General features: G+C 36.9%; 1 protein-coding gene across 1 annotated transcript; it reads left to right on the plus strand.

The window, feature by feature from the left end:
- Positions 1–319: 319 nt before the first annotated feature.
- On the plus strand, positions 320–18,249 carry LOC102719829 (structural maintenance of chromosomes protein 6B-like). Its single transcript, XM_006664853.2, has 28 exons — positions 320–475; positions 568–673; positions 1,750–1,883; positions 2,920–2,975; positions 3,855–3,941; positions 4,671–4,991; positions 6,098–6,217; positions 7,625–7,759; positions 8,623–8,699; positions 8,785–8,860; positions 9,566–9,640; positions 9,742–9,846; positions 10,641–10,807; positions 10,883–10,985; positions 11,438–11,550; positions 12,350–12,554; positions 12,615–12,749; positions 12,848–12,962; positions 13,494–13,579; positions 14,621–14,716; positions 15,803–15,939; positions 16,167–16,269; positions 16,875–16,954; positions 17,070–17,148; positions 17,297–17,354; positions 17,577–17,674; positions 17,766–17,860; positions 17,952–18,249. The coding sequence occupies exons 1-28, from the start codon at positions 370–372 to the stop codon at positions 18,007–18,009; spliced, it is 3,126 nt and encodes a 1,041-aa protein (XP_006664916.1). The 5' UTR covers positions 320–369; the 3' UTR covers positions 18,010–18,249.
- Positions 18,250–20,751: the final 2,502 nt, after the last annotated feature.

The raw sequence follows: 20,751 nt of genomic DNA on the forward strand, positions 1-20,751 counted from the left end.
TGTGAAAAGTTCCTGAGGCCCATGCGTGCGGCAGGCGGTTAGTCGTGTGAATTTTTAAAACGCAAAATTAAATTTGTAAAATATTTAATAAATAAAATTAAAAATTCAAAAAATTCTAGGTCGTTGAGCCTAATGCGCTCTACTGCTGGGCCGGATGATTAAAGCCTTTGGGCCGCAGCCGTTTCGCCTCCTGGGCTGCGCCGCACGTCGTTGCGCCTCTGGCCGAGTTAACGCGGAAAGCGGTAAGGAAACCCTAGAAGCGCCGACCGTGGGTTTTGGCGGGCTCCGTTGCCCCCGAAATCCCCCCCGCATTTTTCATTCCATTTGATTCGGCCGGCGACGAGCGGAAAGAGGAGCCCTGCGCCGGCGATGGCGGGGACGATCTCCCGCATCCGCCTGGAGAACTTCATGTGCCACTCCAGCCTCCAGATCGAGCTCGACCAGCACGTCAACTTCATCACCGGCCAGAACGGCAGTATGCCCTTCGCTCCCGCAAACCCTAGCCTCCTCCTCCTCCTCTCGCTCTATCTCTCTCTCTCTCATTTCATACTTTACGTTGCGCTGCAGGTGGGAAGAGCGCCATCCTGACGGCGCTGTGCATCGCATTCGGTTGCCGCGCCAAGAACACCCAGCGCGCCGCCGCCCTCAAGGACTTCATCAAGACCGGCTGCAGGTGACTTTCTTCTTTTATACTTTATTTAGATGAATTTCCGTTATCTTCCCAATTTTTACTTTTTATGTTTCGCATAGCTGTGGAAGAGTGTCTCAAGTGTTTGTGTGGGTGGTCCTTCAGATTACTACTACTATTCATTCCGTGAATCTGTTTTCATGCTATGCCAGCGATCAATGTGGACACACCAGATTGCTTATGACTTGTTGCCTTCGTTACCTTCTTTCTCACGGTACTCTCACCGTCCTTAAAATATAAGGACTTTAAGGCAAGTTTTGAATGCTAAAGGCAGCTATGTTTTGGGATGAAGGGGGTACATTACAGCCAAATTTACCATTTTTGTAATTGAAGTAGCATATAAATTTAATTTGAGAAGATCTGATAGATCATTGATCTAAAAGATATCTAATTTATTAAAATTGAACCTGTGTTTGACCCAAAAGCCTCAAAAAGAGCCTAATCTGCTCTGCTTTTGTCATGTGTGGACTGTGCTTGCATTTATACATTTACAAACCGGTGGAACCATCATCAGATAACTCAGGCAAGCTGATAGAATTCATGTGGCAATGGCTGAGGGGCTGCTTGGCATTGCTCCAACTCCTAGGTTCTTTCATAATATCCAGTTTGTAGGCTGAAATAAAGTGATTTAAGCCTCAGTAAGTCTAAAAGGCAAGCAAGATGTCTCATCCAATCAACCCTAATTGAGTTCTTGCTCTAGCTCCTAGAATTACTGGAGCTTCGTGAAGTTGAAGTTTTCCCAAACAGGGCCTTAGTAACTTTTTATTGTGGGGCACAAGCTAGGAGGTGAAAACCCTATATGCAGATTAACTCTGTTAGCTTTACTAGGTGTTGTGCTGGGAACTAAATGGTAGTAAATCATCTTAACTTCTGAAGGGCTTGTTGAACCACAGACCAGTTTGACTGGATTAGTGATGGCATAATTTTTAGTAGTTACAAAAGACAGTAGAGTTGATCTTTAAATCTTGCAAGCACAACAATTCAAAAATTCAGTTGATGGTTTTGTATTTCTCATTTGTGATTGTCTGTAATCTTTGCTATCTGCTAAATTTAATTTGCAGTTATGCAGCAATTATTGTTGATATCAATAACCAAAGGGAAGATGCATTCAAGCCTGAATTATATGGAGATCTAATTACATTGGAACGCAGGATTACTGAGTCAAGTAGTTCTACGGTTTTAAAAGATCAACATGGTAAAAAAATACTTGACTCATCCTCCTGTCCAATCAATTGCTGTCCATCTTTGTAGCTGCATTTTCTCATGTAAAGTTGTTGAGATTGTGTGCAAACTCACTAATTTAGGAGTTGTACCTTCCAACTTGCATGTTCTTAAGCTAAAATTTCTTTCTATTATGCTGTTTTTCTTTTTCTGTCAATTAGGGATATAAGTGGATCTGTGTCAGAACTAGACTTTCCCCCAACCAATTATGCAAGTGTGCACAAAATGAATCATACATTAAGTGCAAAGTAGGCCACCGACTAACTAGAATGAGTCATTATGTTGGCCTCTTATCCTTTTAACTCAGATATTGCATTTTATATTTACTTATAATAGGATATTTGACTTTTCCCTTCTTGTGTTGACATTTTTTGCCTGGCTACAGTTATCCCCTTACATATCTTCATACAGGAGTGAAGAAATTAATTAAGACCATAAGGTCATTGCACTGACTAGGTGCATATGACTGGTCACCATTGCTATGAGCTGTTCCTACCCATGAGCTTCAATCTTGCTATGTACTGTTCATTGTGAGAAAATGTAAACAACGTATGCGGCAAAGTGGTCAAGTAATGTCTATATTCATACTAAAAAAATAATAAAGAGCTCAAAGTGGCAAAGATAACATTTATCTCCTTTGAGTGGTAATAGAGCAATTCCATTTTTAGGTACCATTTCTTAGGGGAACAACTTTTGAAGTGGCACAATATTTCTTAATCATTGTCATGCAAACTTTAGGTGTCCTGGTTCTACATGCTATTTTGATCACCAAAGGTTTTCCATACATAAAAAAAATGCACACATGGTGTACAAAACTAGATTGGAATCTGAACTTCTGAATCATGGCTGCACTATAAATAGACAGCAAATTCTGTATTGATTAGAAGGATAACCACAGTAAATTTGCCAAAAAATAGCTATTCTTTGTTTATTTACCAATTACACTATGTATGTTTTCTTATGATTGTTCATGTTCTTCCAACTGTAAATTTGTGCATTTGCTGGCACAGGAAGGAAGGTGGCACATCGTAAAGACGATCTCAACGAGATAATTGAACATTTCAATGTAAGTTGCTTATTTTCTTAGACTTATCCTGAATGTTTTAACATAGCTTCTCTTCCGTTCTTTTTGTCTTACTAATGACTTTCAAACTTGTTTGCACTTGGTAAGCATAAACTGCTGATGAGTTCCCACATGCGTATTAATGGAAATGTCTTTGCTTTGCTTGCCTTTGGCTATGCTATACACAGTATTTTGTGATTTTTTTCTCAAGTAATTATGTTGTTCACAATGAAGATTGCATAACACCAACTATTTAGGACATAATCAAATTGGCAGTGCATAGCAGCATGAGGATGTCCAAATTTGGATGCATGCATTCTTGTTTCCTAACCTTTGACTTTATCTTATGGACAAACAAAATTACATCTCATAACCCATAATTTTTGAATTTTAATCTTCCCCAATTATACTTTAGTTTTTCTACTTGCCATGATTCTATACTTATAGGAACAATCGCATACTTGCCATTGCTAGTGCACCTATTATAGGGTTTAGCATCAAAAAATAACTGTTGTGCACCCTCTGCCATGTCAGAAGTACTAATGCTTCTAATGAAGCAACCCAGCCCTTCATGGTGGCAGAATGGAGCAATGACTGTTTTTTGGCATGTATGAAGAAATTTGTATATATGAGTATGTATTCATTTAGAATATCACCTTAATTACATCTCACCTTTGCAAACTGCAAAGTATACTTAAGAGTTTGGAATCTTCTGGGGTTGTTCATCCCACTTTCCATGTTTCAAATTAGCACTCATTCATACTATAGAGCTCAGTTACTTTTGGGTCTTTGTACCTTTGTGCTGAAGTATGTTATATGTAATGTAAGAGCTCAACATTTCCTGCATCCTGAATTCCTGATATGTATGTTTTTTACCTTCAGATTGACGTTGAAAATCCTTGTGTAATTATGAGCCAGGACAAAAGTAGAGAATTCTTACATTCAGGGAATGACAAGGACAAGTTTAAGGTATCAGCTTCTTTAGTCTTCTAGCATTACTGGGCAACCTGATTTTTTTATCTTCATTATATGCATTTACTCAGTTGCCTTGTGAAAAATGCTTGTTTTTTAATGTGTATTTATTGTCATTTGGTTCTTTCCATTTTCTGCATTATTTATTACTCTGTTCAGAAAAATAAGGTGTAATTTAACTGTCAATTTTGAGCTTTGACTCAATAGTTATCCAGTAATATTTTTGTTTTGCCATAAAAAATGATTCATGTTTGAAAGTACTTTGTGATTATGATTTTGTAACTGTATGCAAAAATAGTGTAAGTGAAATTTGAGGTCAAAGCTTGTTTTCGGACTGTCAATATACACTATTTTTTCGGTAGATGGTACCCCCTCTTTTTAGCAGTATATGATGTTTTCAGAAACATTATGTATGATGTTTTCATAATAAACAGAGCAATTTGCTTGCTGAAGATCATGAAACGAACTCAATGTAATGTTTCTGTTGAATTGAGTTCACATTCCTGCCTCATGCCTGTTCCTTATATATCCTTTCATGTGGTAACTATGAGAACTGTTCTAGTCCTTGCATGTTAACACTATCACATTTGATGTTATTCATGGGCATGCACTTAATCTAGTTAGCAATTAGGGACACATGATAATCGTTGTCCATCCATAGACTACGCGTGGGTCAAGCCATCCAATATATGTATACTAGACTTAGCTCATGGTGTTTTCTTGCAGTTCTTTTTCAAAGCTACTCTTCTTCAACAAGTAAATGATTTGCTTCTGACAATAAGAGAACTGCTGGAAAATGCGGACTCTATTGTGCAAGAGTTGGAGAAGTCAATTAGGTCAGCAATGAGGGAGCTTGATGAATTACAAGAGAAGATAAAGAATATGGAACATATAGAGGAGATAGCACATGAGATTGACAACTTGAAGAAAAAGTTGGCTTGGTCCTGGGTTCATGATGCTGGCAAACAAATTGAAGAACAAACAGTGAAACTTCTGAAACTGAAAGAACGGATTCCTGCTTGCCAAGAAAGAATTGATCGAAATGCAGTAAGTTGGGCCCTTTTTAGATGGAACAAGCATCTCATTTTTAGATTAACTCAATTTACTTTAATGCGATTGTTCTATAATGTGACTCCGAAGAAAGTGATGTTTCTATAATGTGACTCCGAAGAAAGTGATGTTTATTGTATGGAAATGTTAGACACATACCATTGCAAAAAATGCACTTTAGAAATATCAAATATGCTATTACAAAGTTTGACCTCGGAAATATGCCATTACAACAAGCATGTTCATAGGCATGCATTTGTAAGTCCAACTGGGCCATTGTATCCCTACTCTTCATATTCTCTACCACGCATCCAGTCCTCCTCCCACTTGTGTTCCCATCTTTGGCCATTAGGAGGGGCATGAGGATGAAAGGGAACAGGAGAGTTTGAGCGCAGCCAATGGCCCCCTGGAGTTCTCCTCAAGCTTGAGCTCGCTGGCAGGCAGGGAGGTGGTTCACATCAGGAATGAAGGGATGGTGATGCGGTGAGGAGATGGACAAGCTCAGCTGTGACGGAGTCGATACTGTATCTCTGTCATGCTCCTCACCACTGGCTCCCTCCTCTTCTCTGAATTTTTGTTGGTTTGCTAAAGCTTAAAAGGACGAGCTCAATGCAGTAGCTGTGTTTGTGTAATTAATTTGGTGCTACCTGAGGAACCCAGCTATTCTGATTTTGTTTGGTTTGCTGATGGAATATGCATCTCATGCCAATATCAAGGTGGTCTATTGGCCAAGAAATTGGAGTTAATTTTCTTTTGGCAATTGTGTGCACAGCTTTGTGCTACTTTGCAATTTGAACAGAATAACTTTGGCTCTTTATACATTAGATTATACTATGCTATTGCACTGCAACTCCTGATAGTTGGCACTATCTTCTTGAGTGGTTAACTTTCTGCATTTGCTCTTTCCTAGCACATTTTGACATCACCATTTACCAAACAACATATTGAGAGGACACGGAGACATGCCATACTAAGCTTCATTGATTTCATTCATTTATTTGATTTTGTTCTACTTTATGGGAACTACATGGTTATATTCTAATAATATGTTGCTTAAAGATTAATTACTCATTGAGATGTATTTATTATGCAATTTTATTTAGGCTGTAATAGTTGAACTGAAGAAAGAACTAATTGAGAAGGAAGAGACTGCCAGATCTTTGGTGGAGAAGACTCGTGAAGTAACCATGATGAAGGAAAAACTGGAGAGTGACATTGCTCAGGTATGTGACTATTAATTCCTATTTAGGAACATGAGTTCTCTTTTGAAGGTGTGCCCCCAGGCCTAGAAAATCCACGAATTTTTTTATTTTTAAACCTTTTTAATAAATAGTTTTATTACTAAACCTTGAGGGAAAATATTTCTACCGTTTGAACCTTTTGGCCATGCCACCAATATTGGTGTGGCAAAATAATGCTGTCACGCAAAGCTTTTGGCGTGGCAGGCTTGCCACGCTATTGTCGGTGGTACGCCACTGACAATGGTGTGGTAAGACTTCTACGCCAACCAGGTTGCATGGCAGCGTTGTCTTGCTACACCACCAACACTGACATGGCCAAAAGGTTCATACGGTGAAAATATTTTTGTTTAGTAATAAAATTATTTATTAAAAAAGTTTAAAAAATAAAAAAATCAAATCCACCTACTCTAAAGGTAGAAATATAACACTATCTAATTTAGATTTCAACAAACAGACCAAATTAATTTTGAATTTGAAAATTTGTGGTATCATTGATGCATATTATTGTCTGCAGTTGACCTAAACATTTAAATTAGAAATAGGCAATATAGTACAATACAGTTAATAGATCAATATGTTTAGAAGCATATCAGGCCAATGGTCTAAATTAGAGAAGCAGGCTGAGATATGGGTTGAACAGAATTAGAAAAACATAACATAGGCCAGCCTTGTACAATATTCCCTTTTGTTTTTCTGCTGGTTTATTTGACCTATAATTGTTTTACTAATCTAGTACGTGAGATCTGAGCATAGTTATGTTTTCTGGTGTGAGGATTTACACCCAGTCCACCTAGGTTCGAATCCTGAACCTAACATATCTCTCATGGTGTTTCTTGTGCCCACTTCTTAACACAAAGATAGCCAGCACCTCTGCATTTTTATATTTTAGTTTTTTTTGAAAACATATTTTACAGCCCAGGAGAAAAAAAATTCAGGAATGGAACTCTAGCTCGGCACAATGTCATTGGTGACAGTGCAACGATGAGATTTGTTCCAAGGGATGCTATGATCATTTGCGGCAAGAAAGGGGTCCATTCTTGGAATAAATTTTCCTGGGGTCTATTCGTAAAATAAGTTTTCAGAAGGGGGCTTAAATTTAAAATGTTCAGGCTGTGTCCTACTGGCTATCCTATGCATTGTTTTACTAAAACAGTCCCTTCTCGATTATTTGGGATGGAAGACAACTTGTTGAATAGTAGAGGGAGAGAGGAATACTGCGTAATGTGGATGTTTGTATTGAGCCTCAGGGGCAGTGTATATATAGAGTGCAAGAGATAAGGAAGGGGATCTATAGATAAGCAACGACTAGACAACTCAATCCAATCCTAATAATCTCTTACTACTTATAATGGCATCTTTGCAATTTTCCCATGTCGTTTTTCTTTGCAGGCTGTTACACTGAAGATTGAAATAGAGGGAGAGCATGCACGTGGTATAAATGTGCTAAAGAATATGAACAATCGTGTGAAACAACTCCAGACGCAAATTCATGATTTTCAGGACCAGTATGTACAACACACACAGGTGACTATTTTCTTCATACATTTCAATTTCATGGTAGTGAGGAAGTTTAACCTCCCTACCAATGTGGTTTACATCTACTAGGATTGGTTTGGCTGTTACTTTTTTTTAATTGATGTAGTTTTAACTGTCAATTTCCAGAATATATTTGAAAGTAATGTGCTAAAAGAATTTGCTAGTACACAGTAGGAATCAAGAAAGGTATTTCACACCCGCACAAATTCGAATTAAGAGGTCATGCAAATCCACAGTAGGAATGATTTTCTTTATGATAGAAAACCGCAGTAGGAAGAGTCGTATTCCTGAGCATGCAGATTTAACATGGGGACTTCTTGAGATTAGATAACATATTTTCTTTCAATGCTGTTTTAATCTTTTATGCTGAAAATTCAGCGGGATCCTTTGGGTTACAAATTTGGACTTTTATGAAATGATTCAAGCACAGCAGGGGTTTTGGAGTAGTTACTTCAATGAAATCTTCTGTCTGGGGACGTGGTACACTGGCACATTTGGAAACAAAAGAATACTTTTCTCCTTAATGGAATCCAATCCTCTTTGAGGTTTGAGCAACTGGAAAAAAAGCAGGCTTATGTACCAAGAAAATAAGTGTTAAGCAATTGGTCAGATTGACAATAGTGACTAGACATAAGATGTCAAAAAGGGCAGTTGTATGCAATTTGATGATATTTACTGTTTAAAAGATAGCGAGCCTTTGATTTTTACTGTTGGTATAATACAAAAAATGAAGTAATCAGTTAAACTGCATATTAGCTATTTTTTACATGTGCTTTCATGTGACGTGCCTCTTGATTATTTCTGTAGTATTTTGTTGTCCTATCTGAATCATTTCTTTTGTCAAACTGAAGGATGAATCATCTAAAGTTGAGAATGACATGTTGGAAATACAGCAGGCTATAAATGATCTTCATTCAAATATTACAAGGTAATTAAGTTGTCATTATTGATGCTTTAATAACAATGTTAATTTCCTGGCTGTTTTGATGCTACATTATGTGCCATTTATTTAGGTTAAAGGAGGAAGAAAAAGAATTGTCTGGAAGACAACTAAGAGTTGCCAAATCCATTCAAAATATGAAAACAGAGGTATTTTTCAATTGTCAGTTGACACTCAATAGCTGTTGGTAATTTGCCTAAACAGTGGTTATTCATTGCACCTTATGTTCTTACCTCGCAAGCTGATGGTAATATTCCCTGCATGATATGTTAAGATCATGAAAAACCAGGATGCTATTTCCTTGTACTTTATACTATGATTAAATCACTTAGTGATTTCATTATTACGTAATAGTCTCCAATGATGTATGGACCTGTGAATATATGTTGTGGATAGTGGTATATGAAAGGTTTATTTCTCACTCATTTATTCTTTTCATTAGTGCTAGAAGGTGTTGCCAAAAAAAACTACTCATAGATTTGAATGCACATAACAAAACTACTTATATGGCATTGTCTCCCTAATTTACATGATTTTGACATGGCCAGTATGGTATCTTAACTTTTTTCTCAGCATTTTTTGTGATAACTTTAGATTGTCTGAAAGTACACTTAAATCAGAGCATTACGTTGTGAACTGTTAAACATGTTTAGTTTCAAGTTTAATGAGTTTTGGTTCTGTTTTACCTACCTCTGAAGGTATGTCCCTCATTTTAAAGTTATAATTATATGCGCTATATGAATTTTACAAGTGATCTATATTTTTTTTTTGTAGATTGAATGCTTAACCAAAGTTTGTCTCTGAACCATGTTGCAATTCCTGTACCATATATTTTACTGTATGCTATTTTGCAGATAGATGAAAGCAGAAAGAAGATTGATCAACTTAAATTTCACATTAATGATCTTCAACAACGTCAATCTAACAAGGTCCTTGCTGATGATTATAGCCCTGTCTCCCAAATATATTAGTTTTGTGGCAGATTACTTGTTAACACCTTACTTTATATGCAATTGTTGCTATACCATAGGCATCAACATTTGGGGGACAGAGAGCTATCCACCTCTTGGAGTCAATAGACAAACACCAGAGAAGATTCAAAATCCCACCTCTTGGTCCAATAGGTGTTCATGTGGTATGAAAGTACTGGCTATCTTGATTGTAGCCCCAAGCTAGTTAGTATTGACAAATGATGATTATTAGTAGTCTCATGCAAAGTACTTGCCAGAATTGATATATTGTCGAGCACTTGTTCCAGTCCTATTCAGTTATAAACTTTTTTTTACCTTATGTTGTCTGCCATCAAGTCGATTTCATATTTTTCTCACATAAGATAACACACCTCATGATCTTATCCTGGATGTTACTCATTTGGGCCATCACCAAATTATTCTAGCCTGTCTTGTACTCACTTTGTTCCATATTATAAGATGATTTGGCCTTGCCTAGATTTGATCCAAATCAATGAATATACTTTATATGTGTTTAAATTCATTAGCATCTATATGAGTATAGAGAGAGCGAGAACATCTTATAATGTGAAACAGATGTAATAGTTCTACAAGTAGGGATATAGCAGGTTCTGTTGCGATACAAAGTAATGGTACATATTGCAGCTAATTCTTTCATATTATATGATCCTATCTAAAAGGTACTGCCTCTGTCTCAAAATAGTTCAAATTATGCCCTTTTTTCTTTGGAGAAAATAAAGTTGAGATTAGAAATGGTTGTGATTGGTTGAGATAAGAAAGTAGGTGAAGAAATTAAACGGGGAAGGTTGTGATTGGTTGAGATGTGGAGGTAGGTGGATAAGTAGTAGTATTATGAGAGAAATTTGAACCCTAGAATTAATAGTATTTTGAGACGGAGGGAGTCCTATTAATTCATACTACTTGTTTCCATACCTTAATAATGCCTCTTGTTGTGCAGCAACTGGCTAGCGAATCCTGGTCCTTTGCAGTTGAGTGTGCATTAGGGAAGCTACTGGATGCTTTTATTGTCTCATGTCATGCAGATTCAGTAATTTTGCGGGAATGTGCGAAACAAGTGAACTACCGTAACCTTCAAATTATTATATATGATTTTTCTAAGCCAAGGTAATTGCAAAGCCCTACCATTTTCTTCATGTTTTCTTAATCTATAATGATTTCTAATTCTTTGGCCTTTTTTAGACTGAACATTCCAGATCATTTACTTCCTTCAACAACGCATCCGACAGTATTGTCAGTTATTTGCTCAGAAAATCCTACTGTGCTAAATGTTTTGGTAGATCAGGTAATGCGCTGTTTGCTTCAGAGAACCATTCCATGTTCAATAAAGTTATCCAGCTATCTATAAATAATAGAAATTAAGGAGACATGTTACTTGAGTAATAACAAATGTGAAATGATGTAACTCAACCACTCAACACCTTCAAACCACTATTTATCATAGCAATTAAGGAGACACATTATTTGAGTATAATAACAAATGGATTTGGACTATGCTTACCTTCCAAATGACATCCAAATAGCAGGGAGAATGGACAACAATATTAGACTCATGATTCCCCCAATGGATAAACTACTTCTATATATGTTTTCAAGAAACAAAAAGATTCCTTCCATGGATAAACTACTTCTATACCAAGTATTTTATTTGTAGATGTCAATAGAGCTTTGCTTGGTTATTCCTTTTGGTTGTGTCAGTTCTAAATACTTCATTTTTCTGAAATACCCTTTTTTCAGGGTGGTGCTGAAAGAACCGTCCTTGTTCGAGACTATGAAGTGGGCAAATCTGTTGCATTTGATCATAGAATACAAAATTTGAAGGACGTGTACACTTCTGATGGGTACAGAATGTACGTATTTTAATGATCCTCATATTACCATTGATCATATACTAATGAAACTAAAAACATGTGGCAATGGCAGTAGAATTTTAGATCATAAATGATGTTTTTGACCGAAGACTAGAAACAGGATTATTAGTTGTTTCAACTTTTACAAGAGGGTGAAAAAATATTTAGGACTGGGGAATGACCAAATGCCCTCCCCTCCATTTCTCATTCAGGCCTTGTTTGTATAGGCCTTGGCCCATCATTCTTAACTAAAATCCTGGTCCACACACTGGCATGCATGGATGGGCTGGGATTATGGCCCATCCAAACATGGTCTCATTGATTTCTCTTCCCTCATGGGGCAACCTGGCATGGCAATGTGGGTGGGTGGCATGACGTGGTGTGGCTGACAGGCTTTCAACCATGGTCCTGTGCTGACAGGCAATCAGCCTGGTTTAGGCAGGTAGTTGCAGGCTTGCAGCGCTCCAGTTTGATTGCTCCTTTTTGATAGTCTCAGGCACCTGCCAACTTATTTGCTACCATGGCCATGATGTGTCTCGGCAATTGCTGTGAAACTAAGTTACCCTTCCCACAGTTATCAGTTTTTCTAAAATTGTTGTAAGTTAATTTTCGTCAGAAACACAGTCCATAATGATTTTCTAGAATAAACACACTGTAGCTACCTGTTGTCTCTGGTGCTGGTTTATTAGTGATGCTAATACTTGTTATAAACCTATCGCAGAAGAGAAACTATCATGCTAATCAAATTATTGTTGTGTGCTTATTCTTTGGTGATTCTGATTCCATTTGTTCTGTTCAGGTTTTCGAGAGGTTCTGTTCAGACCGTTCTTCCACCATACAGAAGGGGAAATGCAGGCCGTTTGTGTAGCTCATTGGGAGAAAAAATAGCTGAAATGGAATCAGAAATTGCTGACATAAAGAGAACAATCCCAGGAAGAAATCAGGATTTAGAGAAAGCAAATGATAAACGAGAAGTTATTGAATTGGAAATAAAGCGTTCGAAGGTAAAACCAACTACTGCTCAGTTTATTTGTATTGTCTTATGACTGTTTTCCTTTCTGCAGAGAAAGCGAGTGGAAAAGGAGCGCCTTCTCGAGAGCAAAAAATTGCAACTGGATGACATCAGGAAGACTTCAGCTAACATTAATCATGGACATGGTACATCAGTGGATACCAGTGAACTAGAGGCAGAAATGATGGTTTACTCCCATTTCACACTTTTTACTTCCTTGATGTAGTACTCTTTGTTATTATTGATTTCCAGCCTTCATTGGTTTTATCATGCTATCTTGTTCAGCAAGTGCAAGTCGATATTGAGCAGAAAGAATTATTACTGAAGAAAACCAATTTAAGGTTGGCAGAAGCTTTAAAGGATGAGAATAATCGAAGAGCCTGTTACAAGGAATTTATTGGTACGAATAAAATTCCAGTACGACACTACTAATGACCTTCAAAACTGTTACTGACACTTGTGTGGAAAGCTCATCTGCTTAATTTTAAATTATCATGTTTATATTATGTTTGGTGCGGATGAAATGTACAGTTTCTTTATGAATAACCTGTTTCTTTATTCTGTTTTGGTCGTCAAATTTATTAGACATTTCTTATATTTACCTTTTGATTTTCTAAGCAATTGTTTGTTCCTCTTCCTTCGCAACTAGTCTGCCCATCTACTTAATCAACATGTTGTTTTCTTGACATAAACATTACAAATGCTTCTCGCATGCCCAAAGAAATTCCCATATGCTTTCTTAACCAGATGACGATATAAGACAGTACAAAAACTGGAAAAACCAATTGCCTCATGTTTGCCTGGGCGTAGTTTAGCTAGCTCGCTATTAAATACCTAAATCTGAGTGATTACTGTGTTAGCTATGTAAATTATTTAGCTGTTGCTGACTTGTCATCCTCTTGACATGATAAATATATATTTTTTATTTCAGAATCTGTGTATAATGAGGTGGGGCCTACTAATGGTCTAGAGCATGATATAGAACTTGCTAAGGAAAAAATACAAGCAGCTGAGCAGGTGTGCCCTTTCCCATAAGTCAATATTATTTTTTATATTATTTGTTGAGTAGTATAGGGAGCAAGGAATACTGTGAATATTGTACATGTTGTATTGAGCCTTAGGGGGCCAGTATATATAGGAGTACATGGGAGGAGACAAGGAAGGATTACAGATATCGAAAATCCACACAAATCAATTCTATCCTTATATAACTCTAATTCCATATACTCTAATATAACCTAGTGTATTATATGATATATTTAGACAAATGAACCATGATGGATTAAAAGAATAAAAATATGTTGGACATGGAATTAACATTAAATAGCAAAACTCAAGTAACTTCTGTAGTCAGTTGTATACTGTGACCATGTTTTTCATCCGAGGCTCTGAGCTTAGCTTCTTGGTCTACCACGGCAATGTGATGGACACTAGAAAAATGACAATTCTTATGAAGACTGATGCTCAGGGGGGACAGTGAATTGGGTAGAAAGGAACTGAAGGGACTTCAGACTTGCACCCTTAATCCCAAAAAAATCAACTTATGGGGATGAACCTGGGAAGTGCCAAGTCTTAAAGTTTTCCTCTACTGACTTTCCCAACTAGACAAACTATTATTACATATATACCAGTTGCATCTACTCTGCTGTGCTCTGCTCTCCCTTTCAGTCAGTAATGATTTGCCTGATACACCAGGCCTCCCAAGAGGCCCAATTTGCTCCCTAGCGGTTCATTATTGCTGCCCTTGCTCCATAGTGAATACTGCTCAAGTTCCAATGAATTTAGTCGTGGCCTAAGTCATGCACTTCTGGCCAACATTGTTGACTAGTTTCATGACTTGATAACAATGAACATGACTTGACAAATCTTTGCAAAAGTATTGCCAACTTGCAATTTCCATGAGGAAAGTACCAGCATGAATATTTGGTTAAAATGTCTCTGAATTTGTCTTACGTCTCTAGCTTATAATTTATTTATATTGAAACTCTAGCTTGTAAGTTTTTGCAATTTACTCGACATGGGTACTTAGCTTCATTCAATATTGAAAAACTTTACCAGGACAAGGCTTACTATGAGCGTATAATGGAAACAAAAGTTTTACATGATATTAAAATGGCTGAAGCAGAGTATGAAGATCTTCAGAATCTTCGGCAGGTTTTTGTTTTTTCACTGGAACCCAGTTATCATGTTAATTTTCTTATGATTACACCTTCGAAATATAAAGCATTTAAGCATTTAGTTTGATACCCTTTATTTGTTCTGTACAGAACCATCCTAAGCATGAAGTAATGTTCTGTCATACATGTAATGTCCACAAAGCTTTTGCCTTGTAAACTGCTCTACTTCAAACAACTTCATAAAATGGGCAGTCAAATCTTAGGTTGACATTTGGTGATGTTGCATACTTGCATGGCTGTTAAAGTTTCTTAATTTCTGCAAGCATTAACTCCTTGATATATCCTATTTACTGTTCCTTTTAATCAAAACTATTGCTAAGCCTTAGCCTGACAGTTGCTTTTATAGATAAAAAATATAAAGTTACATAATACAAAGCAAGACCAAAAATTTAATTGTTTGCAGCCAATCAAGGACTGTCTGTTTTAAGAGAATCTTTCATCCTACTGTAGGGATGGCAATTGGACCCATGGGTCCGGGGCCTCAACGTGTTTTACTTGCTTACTATGGTACCTTTTTTATTTTCTTCTTGCTATATTAATCAATCGACTATGTTTATTTGATTATTCCATACATTTAAATATTGAAAAACCTTAATATACTCATGAAGATGTCTTGATTAAGATATTTTTTATTTGACATGGTTTCACCCGTGGGTACCCATTGGGTTTCGGGTATCCAGCGGGTATGGGTACGGGTTTAATTTTGCACCCATAAAGGTTTACGGGTATGGGTTTACCTTATAGTCACGGGTGGGTTTTTACAAAACCCGCCCCAAACCCGACCCATTGCCATCCCTAATCCTACAGCTATGTAGGAGAATATCATCCTTGAAAGAATGCTTGCATATCTGCACATATGGCAACACATTCTGAAAAATGAATGCCACGCTATTAGGAAACTCTCCATGAAATATTTTTTTGTTAAACCTTTCCCATGGTTGTCATCTGTGGGCTGTGGCAGATGATTGTTTGACATGAGTGCTGCTGCTTCAAGTGACAATAAGGTAATGAACTGATTTAACTCACTTGTTCATAAGTTTAATGATGTTTGTTTATCCCGTAGGAAAATTTCAGGAAGGCATCAATTATATGCTCTGAGAGTGAAGTGGAAGCTCTGGGTGGTGTTGTTGGATCCTCACCAGAACAACTTAGTGCTAAGATAAATAAATTGAAACTAAGATATCATCAAGAAAGTAGCAGGTTTGCAGCTAAGTTACCTGGTCATTTTCTGTACTAACTAAAAAGGCTTGGTCATGATGTTATGCTATTAAAACCACTGCTATGGATATTTTTTTTGTTGGACCTTTTCTTTTAGAATATAGTATTTTGTGCACATATTGTCGATTGGACTAATGTGAACTACATATGTAACTTTCTGTTTTGAAGACCTTATGTTTAAACCCATATGACTTCTTTTTTTTATGCAGGTTTACTGAGTCTATTGATGACCTGAGGGCACTACATGAGAAGAAGAAACAGAAAATCGAAAGGAAACAACAATTATATGCAGGTTTTAGGGATAAATTGCATGTAAGTAGTTACTTAACATTTGTTTTCTTATAATGTCTGATCGTCTTCCTGTATGCTCATCTTGCTGTTCCAACTCATGCGCTGCTCAGAAATCTTAACATTAATGCATACCATGCAAGTATAGGTTGTGATTTCTACTTGGCTGGATATTTCTTTGGAATTGTAGCTATTATTCTAATTTGGTTCTGAGCATTCCTATTATTTTTTATTTCAGCTCAATAGAAACGTACATTATTCAGTATTTAACAACCATCATGTGTGTGCATTGCAACAATGCTAGAATATATCACTATGAAATCTGGAGTTAAAAAGCTAAAAACTTCTCAAATCTCAATGGAGGTATAAATATATTCATGAGATGAAACCAATCACCAACATATGCACTTGTTTAAACATAACACATGCCTACATATATCAAGCCATGAAAATCATTGTAATGCAGGATGGGTAAGGAGCATCCCATGTCCCCTTTGTAAAAAGGAAAAAACGGATTTACTGGCATGTTCATTTATAGAAAAGTTCTGTTTGAGATATCAACTACAAGTAGACATTTCGAATGCCTTCTTTACTGGATCTTTTTATAATCAAGTTTATTTTGACTTCAGTCATGTCAAAAAGCTCTGGACATGCGATGGAATAAATTCCAGAGAAATGCTGTTTATTTGAAGAGACAATTGACATGGTTGTAAGTACCGAGTTTCTTACTTGATTGTTTATCATCTAACTTAAAAGAAGAATTTTTTGCCTACCCATTCATAAAATGGCTGGACATGACAATTGTACCACCTTTACCTTGTAAGGTTCAACGAGCACCTAGGGAAGAAAGGAATAAGTGGGATTATCAACGTTGATTATACAAAGAGACTTCTGACGGTTGAGGTGAGCTTTTCACAAGTTTTTCTCTTCTATTCTCAATGCGTTCACCTCAATTTACAGTAAGCATATAACCTTGCTGTGATGATTGCTAGTTTCTCTACTTTTGCTCTGTAGCAGCCGAGGTAATTGTTTGTGGTCGTTTTTTATGTAGCTGACGATGCCTCAAGATGCTTCTCGTGACTCCATTAGAGACACCAGAGGACTTTCAGGTACCTCCAGGCTACAGCTTCTTGTTGCCTTCGTTAGATCCTGTTTTAATATGGTGAATTTATATTCAAATCTTTAGAACTAGGTCCCAATATATCCTAGATCAACATCATCCAAAACCCCCCTTGGTCATGCGATCATATATCCACTTCAATTGTTTTTTACCAGAGCACTATTTACAAAAAAAAAAAAGTTATATATAGATATGTGCCATTGTGCTCTAGGTGGAGAGCGATCTTTTTCGACACTGTGTTTTACCTTAGCGCTTCACGGAATGACAGAGGCTCCTTTTAGAGCCATGGATGAGTTTGATGTATTCATGGTGAGCAATCCCTATGATCTTTGAGAATGTGTTGCTCGGTTAATGACAGATCAAACTTATTACTTGTTATTGTTATATCTGAGTTGTTCAGGATGCAGTAAGCCGCAAGATAAGCCTAGACACGCTTGTAGAATTTGCCGTCGCACAAGGTTCACAGTGGATATTTATAACACCACACGATATCAGGTATTTGTCAGAATCATCTGTGTGCGCATTCCTCGGAGTTATGTTTTCTGTTTGTCACGCCACCAACTGTTCACATTTACCATTTTTGCAGCATGGTGCAACCTGGAGATAGGGTTAAGAAGCAGCAAATGGCCGCCCCTCGCGGTTGACTTGAGTGCCTTGTATATATCGTATCCTTTTGGTCCACCCGCGCCTGATTTTCTTTTGGAGATGGAGATGCTGGCTTGGTGTTGAAGATGTATGTGCATAAGCTTATTTTGTGACTGGGTCATGGTCTTCTTTATCATACAACACCAGCTTTATGGTCATCTAAACTAGTAACATGTACGTGCATTGGAATAGGTTTAAGAATGGATCTATCTATATGCACACGCTAATGGATTGTTCTCTTTTTCTGTTTTTTTGGTTGTGCGCTGTCCATGAGAGATGGGAGGACCAACGAATGCGTCCTTTTAAGTAGTAGCTGCATGACCCATTGTTGCTTTTCCCTGGAAGCTGCATAAGCCAAGTGAACCGTGGCACGCTCTTATGTTTTTCTTCATGTAGTTAGATAATATCGTTCTAACTACATTAAGAAAAACACGTTGGCGTTGGCAGAAAAAAAAATCTCTAAACCGCGAAGATTTGGCAAATGCAACAGTATCAAATAGTAAAATTCTTCCCCACTAGGCGAGGAGGGCTAGCTTAGCACAATATGTTTATCTCTAACTTTTCTATATAAAGTCAGAGAATCTCATTTGCTACAACTTTGTTAAGCTCAAATGAGATTTTTTGTCTTTATGTACAAAAGTTAGAGATGAACAGTGTCGTGACTTTAGATGTATTTTTAGCCGTTTGATTCATAACCAATGTGTGAGATTGATTGCTATAGTGTTTAAAGTCAAAGTATGGTGGCATAAGATTTATTTTACTGTGTTTTTGTAACTTTTCTTAATAAAGTCAGAGAATCCGGATTGAAGGTGTAGCAGTGCGTAGGTGTGGATATTCGGTTATTTATGTTAATTGGTTTTGGTCTGTGGTCTCTAACAAATTTTGGTTACTACAAACTTAGGACCGATCAGTTTTGAGAAGAAAAATAAGGAACAAATAATTCGGTCTTGGTCATGACAAATTTAGATTCATACTTATTTATGTCAAGAAATTATAGAAATTTTCAACATAAAAATCATAAAGAAAATCACACGCATGTCCGTTTTAAGTTTCTTATTAGGTCGTATGCCTGTAAGTAGTAATATAAAAATTAGAGTTTAATACTATTAAATTAGTATAGTTTGCATTTAGATTTATTTTGCTAATTTGGTCTTTTCGGTTCTTTACAATAACCGAGGAAACTTATTGAATTAATCAAATATCCAAATAAAAATCAATCATTCACTCTGTAGGACTAAATTTCTTGGTGTCTATCTTTTTGACCTTGGTCTGGTTTATGGTAGGGATGGCAATTTGGGTACGCGTGCCGGGTACCTGACGGGAGTGGATACGGGTGCAAATTTTTATCGGTGGGTAGTACCCGTACCCGATCCGAATCGACGTGGGTATGGGTATGGGTATTTTTCCCCACCCGTGGGTAACCCCTCGGGTATCTGAACTTAGCCACATATTGAATTTTATCTAAAAACTTATTATGTTATTTATATAATAATATTTGCAATGTACTCTTTTTTAGCAAAAAAAAACTTTGATATGACCTATGTATTATGAGCAAGATATTGTATTTGTTGAACTTTTCATGTGTTATGCAATATTGTATTATAAGCAATACATTTAGTTTGATTTATATGTTAGAATGGTTATTTTAATGTGCTTTTGACATGTGAAATGGTAGACCCGACGGGTACCCGATACCTACCCGGTATCTGATGGGTACGAGTATCAAATTTTACCCGCGGGTACGGATAGGGAATTCTACTTGTAGCCTTTAAGTTGGTGTGCGGATAATTGCTCTACACGTACCAAACCCGACCCGTTACCGTCCATTGTTTATGGCACCCCTCTTGTGGAACAGAGGTTTCCCATATCTATGGTGGGAGTAGGGTTTGCAAAATTGCAATTATTGTGATAATAGTGTATATCATGAGGGAACGACTTTAAATAAACTATTTGGTAATATCGCGCGAATTCAAAAAAGCTGAAAAAATTGGTAGAAAAATAAAAAAATAGGGAATCAATCAAAAAGATGTTGCAAAGTGATGAAGAATTTTTTTTTAAAAATGACGTGAATCAATCAAAAAGATGTTGCAAAGTGAATCAAGGGGAGTTAAATTGAAAAAAATAATAGGTGACACTGTTCATATGGCCCATGAGGGCACAATGGGAAAGCAAATATCTCCCCGAACGCTTGACTCGACAAATAGTCCCATATACCACAGCTTTGGACAGCTTCAGCCCCGAGGCTGCGTTCGTCTGTGTTGGGCTAAGTTAACTTACCCCGGCATGAAAAACATACTAATAAATTAAATTAGTATATGATTAATTAATTATTAAAAAAATATGAAATAGATTAATATGATTTTTTTAAAACAACTCTATAGAATTTTTTTGTAAAAAATACACCGTTTAACAGTTGGGGAAGCATGCGCGTGAAAAATGAGGATGTAAGTAACTTACCTGAGGGGATGATCGCGGCCCAAGTCTTCGTCGTTGCCGCGTGCTGATGATAACATGCCGCGGGGGTGATGTCACAATAATTCCTCTTGCTGTTGTGGTTTTATCATCATATCGTGGGATTATCATCATTGCCACGATTGTCGTAGGAAATCATGAAATTATTGAGCCAAATGGCATCATATCCTTTCTAAAACCGTGATGATTTTTTTCAAAAAAATTTAGATTCAAATTCGAACGGTTTTTACGTGAATATCGTGATTATTGCTGACAAATGTGCTATTTTA

This window comes from Oryza brachyantha, chromosome 9, assembly GCF_000231095.2.
Source record: "Oryza brachyantha chromosome 9, ObraRS2, whole genome shotgun sequence".
NCBI lineage: Eukaryota > Viridiplantae > Streptophyta > Magnoliopsida > Poales > Poaceae > Oryza > Oryza brachyantha.